Here is a 13,166-nt window from a genome sequence, read left to right as displayed (position 1 = left end):
AGAAACCAGGAGGGAGGCAATGAGGCAGCTCTCACTGGGTGGTGGGGAGCTCCTGCCTACGAGTCTGCTGCAAACCCAGCCCTCAGCTGGATGGAACGGCCCGGCACAGTAAGAGATGCGCAGAGATGTGCTACAGTAAAACCACAGGGATGAGAAACAGTCAATAAAGTGGGGTAGGAGCAGGCCAAAACTATTTTTACACTGGCCAGAGAGAAGGAAGTTTAGAAACACGAGACAAATGCCCAGACAGGAATCCTGGCTGTGCTGGAGGCACAAAAACCCTGCGTCGCAGGAAGGGTGCAGGACTCTGCTGTAACCCTGACCCAAAAGCTCTCCGAGGGCTTCGTGTGAAGGACGTGCAGAGCTTACAGGTGGAGGGGTCGGGTGCACAGGAGGAAGCTCTTCAGAAGGCCGAGATGAGTCTGGAGACAAGGGCTTGGAAAAAGGCTTCCTCCCATGCAGCTTTTACGGGTTTTTCTCAGTTGTTTGCTCCTCTTCCAGCAGCAAACAGATCCCCTCTGCAGCAGCACAGGCTCGCTGAGGAGATGTTAGGTGATGCCTTCAGCAGGGTGCCCCAGCAGTGCTCATCCTATACCCTGGCATCCTATGTCCAGGCTCAAACCCAGCCCTTCCTCATGAGGAGCAGAGGGAAGGATCAGTGCATCCATCTCTGTGTCAGCAGAGCTGCACCTGCATCCAGCTGAGCATCTGCTGCAGAGCATGCGAGATGGAAACACAGCGCAGCTTTGATTTTCTCTTCTGAAAATAATAGCGTTAATAGAAATTGGCAAAAAGCTACTGGTTTCCATGGGACAGCTGAATTTCTGCCAGATAGGAATTCTCAAAACATTCTGTAAGCACAGGCATGCTAAAAAAGGGAAATAGTAATTATAATGACAATAATGCATGATATTTATATAAGTTCTTAACTACAGCATCCCAAAGTGCTTTTCAGATGTCACTGGTATTTCATCATTTATTTATGTAGTATCAGTTTTATATTTAGCAACCATCTCCAGAAGATCCAGCTTCAGAACATCTGAAAACAATTAATTGCACACAAGCAGAACCCCTCCCTTTCCTGCCTGCTCTTGAAAACCCTTGTTTTTCACTCAAGAAATCTCGCTCGCCCCGGGCCGAGCCAACTGGGCGGCCGCTCCCCGCAGGCGAGCAGCCCCGGGAGGAGGCGAGCTGCTTCTCTGCCCGGCCGGGCGCCAGCTGAGCGCCAGCCCATGCAGCGCCGCAGGGGGAACCGAAGCAGGAAGTCGCAATCTGGTTTTGGGTTGCCTTAGCAATAGAGTGAACACCCACAACAGTGAAGTCAGGCCCCAGGGATGTTGGTGGTGACTTAACCAGCTCAGGAAATCGTGTCAGCTCCCATCTCGGCTCCGTCTTCGGGCTGCAGTGGCTGCAAAGTTAAACCACGTTCTCTCCAGTAAACACATGGTGGCTGAGTGCTCCAGGAGGGCCTCTGTAGCTGCTGGACAGGCTCCGCAATGCTTCAGCTCGGCCACAGATGAAATGCTGTTGTTGATGGAAGCACCTCCAAGTTTCTCCCAGGTGAAGACATCCGCACGAGCTCCAGCATTATTCAAAGGGACAACGGAGCGTGGAGAAAGAGGTGCAACTGCAAGGGAAAACCTGAGCCCAGTGCAACTTTCCTGAAGCCCCAACCTGCTGTGGGAAGAACCAAGGCAATCATCTCCCTACGAGAGGTGGAGACTCCTTTCTCCTCTCCTGATTCTGCATGCAGCCTGCAGCAACTCTGCAGATGTGCGGGGCTGAATTGCACACAAATCAACACTCGTGGATTCCCCAGTTCTACCAAACACCCGAGAGAAGCCACAGCTTCTGCCATGCTGTGGGATCTTGCTGCTGCCTGGGTACCCCAGCCCCAAGCCCTCGGCATACAGGCTGCAGTCCATGGCCTTCATCTGCACCCTGCTTGCACAGCTCTAACCTGCATCCCAGGCTCCCGACCGCTGCCAAAATGTAGGAGGGAGGATGGAGTGCTCTGGACTGAAGCAGGTAGGGTCTCCTTCCACACACAGCTGTTCTCCAGGGATAGCCCTGTGGCAGGAGTTATTAATAGGGGGGAGAAAGAAATTGCAGTTCAGCAAGAAAGGAGACAGGGGTGAGAAAGGGGTTAGGAACAAGCAGACCTGACCCCATTAGAGAAGCATCAGGAGGCAGGGAAAAATGTTAGAGATGAGACAGGGCTGCGCTGAAGGGAAGAGGAGTCAGCAAGGGAGAGCTTTGATTTGTACTTTTTAAGGGAATGAAAGAGATGGAGGGAGATGGCAACAGGGAAAGACACTCCAGCCTTTCTAAGATGACAGCAGTGCCCACAAAGGCGTACAAAACCATCCTTCTCTTCCTTGGCCAGAACAGCAGTGAGGAGGCCAATTAAACAGGGAAATCTAAAACCACGCATATGCCCCAGGAGTGGTTGCTGTTCAGCTGCCGTGTGTGATTGTGATTTGCATTCTTAGGCCACAGAAATGTCAAAAGCTTTGTGCAATTTTGCATCATTAGAGATGATAAATCAGTGTGCAAAGACTTAAGTGAAACACTCTAAGAGCCACCAAACGGCCTATATGAAAGGATGCTATAATATGCGCTACAGCAGCCCAGGTTCAAATGATCCTGGTCCTGGGAGGGACTCTGCAAATATCCTCAGATACCAGAAAGAGATGAAACAAAGCCCTAGAACTGTCCCCTCGCTGGATTTTGAGTGCGCCAAATCCCCAGCTGCATTGCTGGCACTAGCTGCAGGCACCAAGAACAACCATCTGTTCCAGGCGTTTCACTGCATTGACGGTGGCAGGTCAGGGCAGATGCTGTCGATGCAGGGACACCTGCAATTTCATGACACTGCCTCTGGCACAGGACAAACCGCTCTCAGCCTTTTCCAACAAGCGCTAAAGCCCTGGCCACAGAGCCAGCAAAACGTGGCAAGAGGTATATGCACACGAGTTTAAGGGCTGCCTGGTTTGCTCTCTTCCTCAGACGAATCGTATTTAAATGATGCTTTGGGAAGGATAGGATTTAATGCCTACCAGAAGCTTGCTGTAGTCTCCAAAACCCTCCAGAAAAGGCTGTAGTGACCACAGCTCAGACTACAGTACCCATTCCTCAGCACACAGGCATGCACGGGGGAGGTATTGCTCTCTCTTCCGGACTGGGCGTTGGTAAGAGATTCGCTGGAGATTTGCTAAGAAGCGGCCCCAAATAGCTGTGTGGTGTAGCAGGGGCCTTGCTCCTCCCTGTAAAGTGGTGCCCTTCATCCAGAGCACACCCCAGCTGCGCTCAGGCAGGAACAAACCAGGCCACTTCCACTGCATGCGCTGCCCAAGGCCATGTCACAGCAACCAGCCGATGCTGAGCAAAATTCAGCCCTTCACAGTACGCAAGCCCCGATTCGGGAAAGTATGTGATTAATTTTAAGAATGCGTTTAAGTGTTTTCTTGACTAAGCCCCTGTGAGTAATCATCTCACCGTGTGCACTTCCACAGAAGTCACTCGAGCAAGCGGTAGTGGCAGCCTCTGGAGGCAGCCAGCCGCAGCAGGAAAGCCTGCCCCAGCTGAACCGGCAGCAAAACTCCCACCCACTGAAGTAAGGGCTGAATTTCCTCCCTTGTCTCCAGTACGTCTCTTTTTGCTATTGAAGTTATGCAAACGCAGAGTACTGACTACACCCAAGGGGGAACATGCATATAATCTGTCTCTCTTGAGCACTAAGATCGCTACAAGCAGTGTGTATAAACAGTCTGCACATTGATCAAAGCAAATTTAGCTTATTAAAAGAGGATTCTATGCAGAAAGCTGATTTCCCCTGCATGAGTATAAATTCAGTCACATACAATATAGATTAAGATGTTAAAAAAAAAAAAAGAAAAAAACACAGAAAGAACAAAGTGCCTTTTTGCTTCCAGTCAAAACCTTCTTAATATCATTCTTTGGGAGCTTTTTATCTCCTATTTTGTGTCTGCCTGAAACCGAGCGACACATACCAACCCAGTCCCACCAGGATCAAACAAAAGCCACCTTCTCCTCCTGGCGTGCCGCCCACAGTCTCATGGCGCGGTTACAGGGAGCACATCCCGTAGCACCGCGTAACACAGGAGGGAAGGTGCTCTCGGTTTGAATACATCTGTATGGCAAGGATTGACGCAGTTGTTTGCAAGCAGAGGTTCTCCCGCATTGCAATTGCTGGGAGCTCAGGTGCTGCCAGGTGTGTGGCTGAAAGCTGTGAGCGTGCCAGAGCGCGTGGGGCACACAGCACCAAGCTGTGTCTGCGTGCACGGGACACATGGCACCGAGCTGCGCCTCGGGATGCCCCGCAGAGCGGGCTGACACCCAGCTTGGGGAAAGCCTGCACAGCTGCAGCTGCCCAGGTACGATGCTCTGGGTCTGCATCCTGTGTAAGCCTCTGTGGTGAAGCAGTGAATGCGTCTTCAGTTAATCTGCATAGAAACGACCTAAAGAAAATCAGAATATTTGGGGGATACTTGCAATTACCACCAGATGACTGGTTTTGGCAGCACTGTGGGAAAATGGATTGTCTGGGTTTTGTCAAACGCTTCTTCCTCTGATCTCACATCTCCCGCATTTCATTTCTCTGTCGCAGCACAGCGAAGGACACCTTTGGAAAGCTTGCAACTGGCTTGAGACCACCCTCACCCCGCCGGGGCCCAGCCGCTGCTGAGTGCATGGCTCCTGTGAAGTGGGGAGGCACGGGGAAGCCTTGGCCTTACGCTCACCCAGGCCCACCAATGCAAGTGACCACGTGCAGCCGATCTGGGTCCTGAGGCAGAAGGCAGAGCCTTTGCTATTCTTCTGGCAGCGCCACAGATTACGGATCTCATTCAAGCACACGCGCTCTGCTCAACTCTACAATACCCCATAGCGTTTTGAGCGGAAAGCAAAGATGGGGCAAAAAGGAGAGGTGCCCAGGCACCTCTGCCAGACCGGGGAGCATGGGGCCGCATCCTCCTGGTGAGGGCTGAGCTCTGTCCCGCAGCGCTCCCGTGGCTGCGCAGGTCCCACCTCGGCGGGCGGCTCCGTGCAGGTTTCCCCTGCCTCACCACACGACCTTCACATTAATAGTCAGCAACATCCCAAACGTGGAGAGGAGGGAGATTTCACTGAATGTCTGAGCCAAACCCACCAGTGTCTATTCACTGTCGAAGGTCCCCTGGCTGCTCCTTTTCTTGCCTGAGGTCTGGCCTCGCTACCCCTCTCAGATACCATCAGCACTTTGTACTCTGGCTCTGAAGTTGCAGTTTTAACACAGTATTTTACTATTGGTGCCCCAAGGTTTAAACTGCAGGTAATCCCTTGGTTAAGAGTGGTGTCAGTTATCATACTTGTGCTTTGACTGTTCCTCTCTTTAACCAAATCTTGAATTTTTTTCTTTCATTGTTTTGCATGTCATTTATCCCACCAGACAATTTAATGCTTTTGCATTTGTCTATTTCATCAGTGACCTTGTTTGTCTGTTATTCTGCCAAATCTCTATCCAATGATTTATAATCGGTAGCATGCATCCGGGGCCATTCAAAGCTGAATTTGATACAATCTGCCCTGCAGCTTTGCAAAGAAAAGTGTGCAGGCAGAATCGGGGTTCCCACATGCCCTGGTGCCTGCAGCACCCTAGGTGCTTGCAGCAGCGCTTTGTAGGGCTGTGCGTGCTTTCAAGGGATTCCTGCTGAAGTCTTTTTTCTTGCCAAGGCCTCCTCTACGCAGCCCGTCTGTGAACGTGACGCAAGGCCCGAATGACAGCCAGGACACTGGGAACACCAGCACAGGAAGAAGAAACAGAACAGCACCAAGTGAAAGCTGCGCTTCATCCTTCCCCATCCAGGGGGACTGAAGTGCCCCGGGCTCCCACCACAGCCTAGACTTTCAGTGCTACAGATCAGGATCACAGCTCCCCTGAAATCATGACAGGAAGAGCAATGGCTGCATCCTAGCAGCTGGTGCAAAGGGCAACGGGTGGGACATGGGCAACCCAGGCCACCTCAGGAAGGCTGGGAGCGAAGCTCTGGGCAGCCTCTCTTTGCTGGGAAGCCCAAGCACCACCCTTTCTGCTGCTTCCCTTTCGCAAAAGAGCAAAGCCCTGCCAGAAGTTAGCGACAAAGCTCGCATTGACTTCACTCCAGGTTCGCACACCAAAGAGAAGAACAAATATTCTCGTGGCGCTAGATGAGCATAAACGGGAAACCAGGAACAGAAACAACGCCGCATGAGCTGCATCGCACCTGCATCACACCAGATGTCCCACTCGCTCGGGGTGGCCTTGCAGGCGCACGCTGTTCCTGGCTGGAGATGCGTCTCCTTTGACGCACAAATTATGGCTCCACACAGGCTGACCTTTTCTGTGACGTTAAACGTTCTCCTCGCTGAGATGTTTTGCTTTAGCAGCATTTCATTCACTGACTGCAAATGGCGTCTTACTCCAGACAGTTCCTCCTCTCGAGGGAGTGCCTTGAATGCCCAAAATGCTGAGCTCCGTCTGCACAGTAATGGACCCTTATGGTGCCCGCTCCTCCTGCAGGTGAAGTTGTGTGATCTGGCACGTACAGCGTTAGCTCTGCTCCCCACCCCTTGTCTCATCCGTGCTCACCAGCACAGATCTCTGTGGACTCAGCTCCAGCCAGCACACCCCAGCACGGACATCCATCCCTTCCTCACAAGCGTGATGATCTAGCAGGTGGAGAGGAACCACCTTGTCCTTGCAGAAGCCTGGGGAGTACGCACCTCACACATAATCACTGCAGGTGTCCAAAGTGCTATCTGAGACAGTCCTTAAGCTTATACCACCTCCTTCCCCAGTCCCTGAACGCTGCAGCATCTTATGGCTCTTCCTAGGGATGCAGAAGTGCTGGGATTTATCCCTTGCCACTGAACTGTCAAAAGCAGGAAACTCTGCCAAGCCTCGGGAATCAGAGACACCTTCCCTCACCCTCCTCTGGCGCTTGGCTGCGAACACACTGAGCAGCACAGCAGCCCTGGGGGATTTGCCTGTCTGAAAGAGAATGAGATAGAGTTGGCAGGAACGGTGTGGGCAATGAAACCCTAGAGAGGCTCTGAGAGAGAGTGGCTGCTGACAGCTGCTGGACTCCGCTGGCTCCTTTGGGTTGCTGTCAGGATTTCATTTATTCTCATCTGCAGTCCCACCTAACCCTTCAGTCTGTTACAGAGGGCACCCTGCACAGGCCTTGTGTAACCGTTTGCCTGTAGGATACCAAAGCTCTTCAGGTCCCAAACAAGCTCATTTTTAACAAGGCTCCATCAGTTTCTACAAAGCATTCTGTATGTATTGTTGATGAAAGAGTGAAAGCAAACCCCAAAGGAGCCTCTAAAGATCCCTGAACAACTGCATGCAGGAAACAATAGCCTTGGCACAAGGAAATCAGACTGTATTATTACCATGATTTTTTTTTTCAGCCCTAGTAATTAACAAATTTACAAGAAAACTCTCTTTTAAAGAGAACTGTTAAAAACCCTCCACTTACTTAGCTCACACACGATTTAATGTGCCAACAGAAAACGAATAGGAATTATTCACTGAAGTTGTATTGTACTTTCTGCACGTCCCACTGAACAACCTTCCATCAAAGTCAAGGTCAAGCGTGACCGCATGCTAGAGTAATTCAATGAGCAGCAGCGAAATACATCCCACAAAGCCCGGGGAAGCTTTGAACTGACCCAAGCATCCACCCAGGGTACCACAGCTAACATTTGCGCAGCTGTGAGCACAACAAGGACAACCTGCTGCAGCATCCCCCACGCAGGGATGAAACGCATCTGGGAAAGCACATGGCTTTTGCCCCGGACGTTCGAGTGCGATTCCTGGGATACATCAGACTGCCCGCTTACGCCAATGCCCACACCTCTCTCACCTCGCCAGGCTGTGCCCTTCAGCCCTGCCCTATTTGTTTACCAAATTCACGTTGCCTGCACCCTACCAGGGTGAGCTCCAGCACCTGTTCGCTCGCTGCCTTGCACCGACGGCTTCTTATTAATTCCCGATCCCGTTACGGGAGCACTACCTAACCCTAATCCTACGTGACAGCAGTGCCCGGTTCCTGCGGTCCTCGCGTCTCTGAGCGACGTTCAGACGGGCACGGGGACCGCAGGCCGCAAGCAGGGTCGAAGGCAGGAGGGCACGGCACGGCACGGCACACGCGGAGGACCCGACGGGAATTCTGCCCCATCCCGCGCCTTGCCCAGCCCACCCCCACCTACCCCAGCCCCAGCCCCAGCCCCAGCCCCTGCCCAGCCCTTTCCTTTTCCTCTTCCCCTGCTCTGAGCATCCCCTGCCGCTCTCTGCCCCTTCCGCCGCCGCCGCTCCCCGGCCTGGGCGCGGCCCCTCCCGGCTGCCCCGCCGGGAGCTGCCCAAGGTACCGCCGAGCCGAGCCGAGCCGAGCCGAGCCGAACCGAGCCGTGCCGGGCTCCCCGCCGCGCCCCGCACTCACCAGGACGAAGGAGCTGCGCACCGCCTCCGACACGCTCTGCCGCAGCTCGGCGGCCGTGCCCGGCTTGCTGAGCCGCTTGGTGAACTTCCTCACCTCCGCCATGGCGGCATGGTCCGCGCCGAGCCGAGCCGAGCCGAGCGGAGCGGGGCCGCGCCGCGGGCTGCTGCGGGCGGGCGGGGCCGGGCCGGGCCGGGCCGGGCCGGGGGCGGGCGGAGCCGCGCGGCGGCGGCGGGCGGGGCCGGGGAGGGCCCGAGCTCGGCTCCCGCCCCCGGCGCGGCCCCGCTTTGTCCCCGCGGCAGGTGCCGCCCGGCCGGGGTCCGCCGGCTCCGCGCAGCTCTGCCCCAGCTGGGTCCCTGGGACCCCCAGCTGGAGCCGGGACGAGGGCCTGCCCGTTCCTGAGCCTCTCCGACCTACGGGGTTGCGATGACAGCGGCCGCCAGCCCAGCGCCCTGGCTGCAAAAGCAAGAAAAGCAGCGGGTGGGGAAGGAAGGGTCCTTAGGACTGCCTTTAATTCCTGGTCCCGCTTGCTTTAGCAGCGTGCATTGTTCTAAGGATGGTGGTTTTGAAATTACCACAGCGGTAGAGAGATCCATTGATTTTTTATTTTTAAATATATATTTTGCACCTTAATACCTTTCTTTTAAATGCATTCGCTTATTTTTTTATTGTGTGCTTTGTCTTCACTGGAAAATATTGAATGGAACAGAGCTGCCTGGTAGTCACAGCGTTAAGGAATTTACACACGTTGTGCCATATGGCTGATTAAATACTATGCACAAGGACTCCACTGGAATTAGAGGCACGCTGTCAGTCACACAACGTATAGAGAAATTGGTGAGATTGTGAGAGCCAGGCTGTAGGGGGGCAATGAATACAGCTATTATGATCCAAACCATTGCAAATGTTATTTGTGACTTCTAAAGCATGCAAGACAGTTATTGTTCTGCTTTTTAGGAGTTCACTGAAGGGGCAGCAGACACCACTTCATATTAAGCATTGCTCTGATTTTCTACACCAGCGGCAAAACAAATCTAAAAGTTTATCCTTTATTATAAAATATCTACTAGATGAGGGACAGGAAAAGAAGGGGGCTATTAGCTGGAGAATTCGCATTTTCACAAGCATCCTTTCACTAGGCTTTTCCAAATCTGCCTAAATTCCTTCTAAAGAAGCAATAAGCTTTGCGAAAAACAATTCCAGCTGCAGAGCACTGAGGTTCACTTCCTTATCCCTTCACCCGTGCACATTCTTGCAGAGATTTTGCCAGCTAAAGTGCCACACTACACAGCCCCAGCGACCGCACTGTGCTGAGCTGGGCTATGGCAATACTGGTGAATAACACAGGTTGGGTCTCAGCCACCTGGCTGTGAGAGGACAGGGAACACAGCACAGCTTGTGGCTGTACGGCTGCTTGTCCCAGAACAGGGCAGCCTCTTTCATGCTGCCTGCAGGGAAGAGCCCCAGCCCCTGTGGTTGCTTAGGGCAGCCTGGGCACCACAGGAGAGCATCACCCAGCACAGCACCTAAGATCGAGGACCGGCACTTACAGCAGTGTCATTCCTGTCTTTGGTTTGCTAGATTAGGAAGAGCTCTGAGAACTACAGCATTTGCCGAGGGGCTAAGAAGAGCGTTGTGATGGGTCACTTGAAATAAAATCATCCCTAGAGCACCCACCCTTGTTTATGCAGTCAGAAGCAAGAACTTTCCAGTAAGGTTATGAGCTTGGTGTGGTGCCAGCGAGGAGCTGCGTCTGATCAGCTGCACATCAGCATTCCACTCGAAGGAGCTAAGAAGCCATGGAAGACCAGCAAACAGTGAGGCTGTTTTTTGGAGCTAAGCGTGAAAACAAAAGGAAAACAGAAATAATGGGAAGGACACATCACATGAAAACAACACGCAGAAAGCTCTGACTCCCTCTCAGGAAGTTCAAACATCGGAATATGAGTTTCAAGCACAAGGAGTACTAAGGCAAGATAACAGCAGCCACAGCATCACTGCAACAAAATTATAACAACAATTATTATAACTGCAAAAAGCCCAAGGTTGCAAGACTTGTATCTCCTTCTGCATGGGGAAGAAAGGCCAGTGATGGTTATTCAGCATTAAAAAAAAAAAACACAAAACAAAAACAAACAAACAAACCCCATGCAGTAGGATTCTGGAGGTGCTGAAGCACTGCCTCAGATAATCAAACTTTCTTGAATTTAGCCTGCCAAAGGGAACTTGCAGCCTCAACTGCGCTGACATTTTCACCTCTTCATTGAGGCTAGAGCCTTGAGATCTCTCACAGCGTTCTGTTCCCAAAGAAGGGCAGAAAACACAGGTCTTTACAAAATACAGGCATCATTAAAATTGCTCCCAGTTTCATTTTTCAAAAAACAGTTTAGTAAAATATTTTTTCAGTGCATACCTTAATAATGCCCAGGCTGCTGCCTTCTTCCATGTAAGCATCAGCAGCCTCTCCTTTGCCTTCAGAAGATTCCAAGAAGAGCACCCAGCACCAGGCTCTCCAGCTGATGCGTTACAGCTGACGGATCGGCTGCCTTTTTCCTAGGCATGTGCATTTACTGGGAGCACAGGAACTGCAACAAACACCAGGTTTTCTGAAGAAAGAAATAGTCTTTGCTGCAGTCCAAGGTTGCCTTTAGGATAGCTCTTCCTGCTTCCTTTGTCTGTCACCCTTCGCTCATCAAGGTCAGGCAGGGAACTCCTCTTTCTGAGGAAAGAGGCAAATTCAACAGCCTGAATATAGAAATGTACTCTGCTACTGACCAGGCTTTATAGTCTACCCAACCCAAAAGGAAATTTCAATAAAAGTATCAGCACAGACACAACCAAAAAAAAAAAAAGCAGAACCCCTAAAACAACATGGAGTTCACAGCCAGAAGAGAACTCACAGCTGATCCCAAACTACCTCCAGCCTGTATCAGCTTTTAACTTTGACTACCGGCTTTAAAAACAAGCCTGAAACATCCTCAGGGCAAGCACAGAATTAATGACATATCAGAAATCACAAGGGGTTTTCAGTGCTTTGCATTGTCTGTGCTGATGGTGACAGCCCACAGTATCAGGGTGTGGGTGAAGAGCTGTCCAGGCTAGTTTGACCTTCAGCCAGAGATTTGAAGGGAAGGGAGGGATGCTGGCATACTACAGAAATCCTTTCACCCTGGAAATCCAAATGTTCCCACAAAAAAGCGTAGACTGGCAATCCAAGATGACAGGAAAAAAAAATTACCTCTTTACGTGACTTTCTAGACAGTTAAAATCTTAATGACATCCATTCCAGCTTCCCAAGTCATCAGAGATGTGTGCACCTGCCTGGCTGATCAGAAGGTGAGCAACAGCACCAGCTCACAGTGAACTGGGAGGAGATACACTGGAAGGTATAACCAACATGGGTGAAGCAGCTCTCCTGCCAGCTCCTTCCCTAAGTCTGATGGACAGAACAGACTACAAGAAAACAAGATTTGCAAAGGACATCGTAATAGACTAACAACAGAACCTTCCCCACTTATCAGTAGCATTGTGACATGGAAGATGCACTAAGGGACAATGAATTTTGGGGTAATGGACAACAGTCTGTAGCTGACGCTAATATATGATCCAGAACCCTATTTATGGGACTCCCGAATCAGCTCTGAAAATCTCTCAGAAAAGCTGAAGGGTTAGAAGCAGGTTTAGGATTTCATTTCTCATGAGCCATCCAAGGTAAAAGACACTTAATATCATTAGCAAATAATCCTGTTTAGAACTGCCTTCACTGGTTACCTGTGGGCCTTTTTATCACTGTCAAATGGGCCTATCCCAGAAAAACACTTAACGAAGTAACTAACCGTAAGTAGGTGATTAATCCCATTGTTTCACTTCATTGGATAGTAGCCTGCATTCCTGCAGTGAACCTGCAGGACTCAGTAACCCAGATCCAGACATATTTTGCTGGGAGGGAAGGGGTTATTAATGCCTTTACATCTTCAGTTTCCTCACTTTGCAATTTCTGTAAGGTAAAGCTGTGGTATTTTAATGCATTTCACGTGGTTCAAGATTTAAAATAATAAAAAGGATGTAGCCTTGGAATCACATCTGCACATTTACCCTTCTTGATAACAAAGCCAAGGGACAGACTGCTCTGGGTTCAGAAGTGAAGAATTCCTCAAGCAGTGCTTTCTGTATAGCTCATGCCTAATGTCAAGCAAGAATGGGAAAAACCTATGTATCTGATAATCTGATTAGACACCGCTTGCCTTTTCCTTAGCTATACACTGCACAGCTGGTGCCCCAGGAGAAGTGAAGCCTGATTATAGCACTGGCATTGTTACATGCAAGGCTGGATATGGCAAGAACTGCACTGTTTGGACTCTGTCGTCAACTGGGGTTTAGCAGACCTTAGCTACTACTGTTACTCCTTCTGTGCCATCTGTCCTGCCTACTGACCCGTGTCACTTAATGCTGGATATGTCAAAGGCACTGTCAACAAGAAACTGCTTATTGTTGGCTTCTCCACACCTGTGAAGGGAGCATACTCCAGATGGGTAGCAGTAGATTGATACTTATTGATGCTTAATTTGAGCTACCAAGCCCTTGCTGTTAAAGGACCGCCCTCTGCTGACTTACATAGGGCTGCACAACCACAGCTCAAAGACAGGAGAAACACCAAGTCCCAACACTGGTTTTCTCACAGAAGGG

General features: G+C 51.0%; 1 protein-coding gene across 2 annotated transcripts in view; it reads right to left on the bottom strand.

The window, feature by feature from the left end:
* Nucleotides 1–8,671, bottom strand: part of DOCK11 (dedicator of cytokinesis 11) — a 79,773-nt gene extending 71,102 nt beyond the window's left edge. For both annotated transcript variants that reach the window (XM_083797048.1, XM_083797047.1), the window contains exon 1: nucleotides 8,484–8,671. In XM_083797048.1, the coding sequence (XP_083653174.1) occupies nucleotides 8,484–8,585 (102 nt within the window). In that variant the 5' untranslated portion in view covers nucleotides 8,586–8,671. The remainder of the gene's footprint in view (nucleotides 1–8,483) is intronic.
* Nucleotides 8,672–13,166: the final 4,495 nt, after the last annotated feature.

This window comes from Anser anser (genome assembly GCF_964211835.1).
Source record: "Anser anser genome assembly, chromosome: 13".
In the NCBI taxonomy this organism is placed as follows: Eukaryota; Metazoa; Chordata; class Aves; order Anseriformes; family Anatidae; genus Anser; species Anser anser.
Note: the sequence above shows the minus strand (reverse complement) of the source record. Positions and strands in the feature narration are given on the sequence as shown.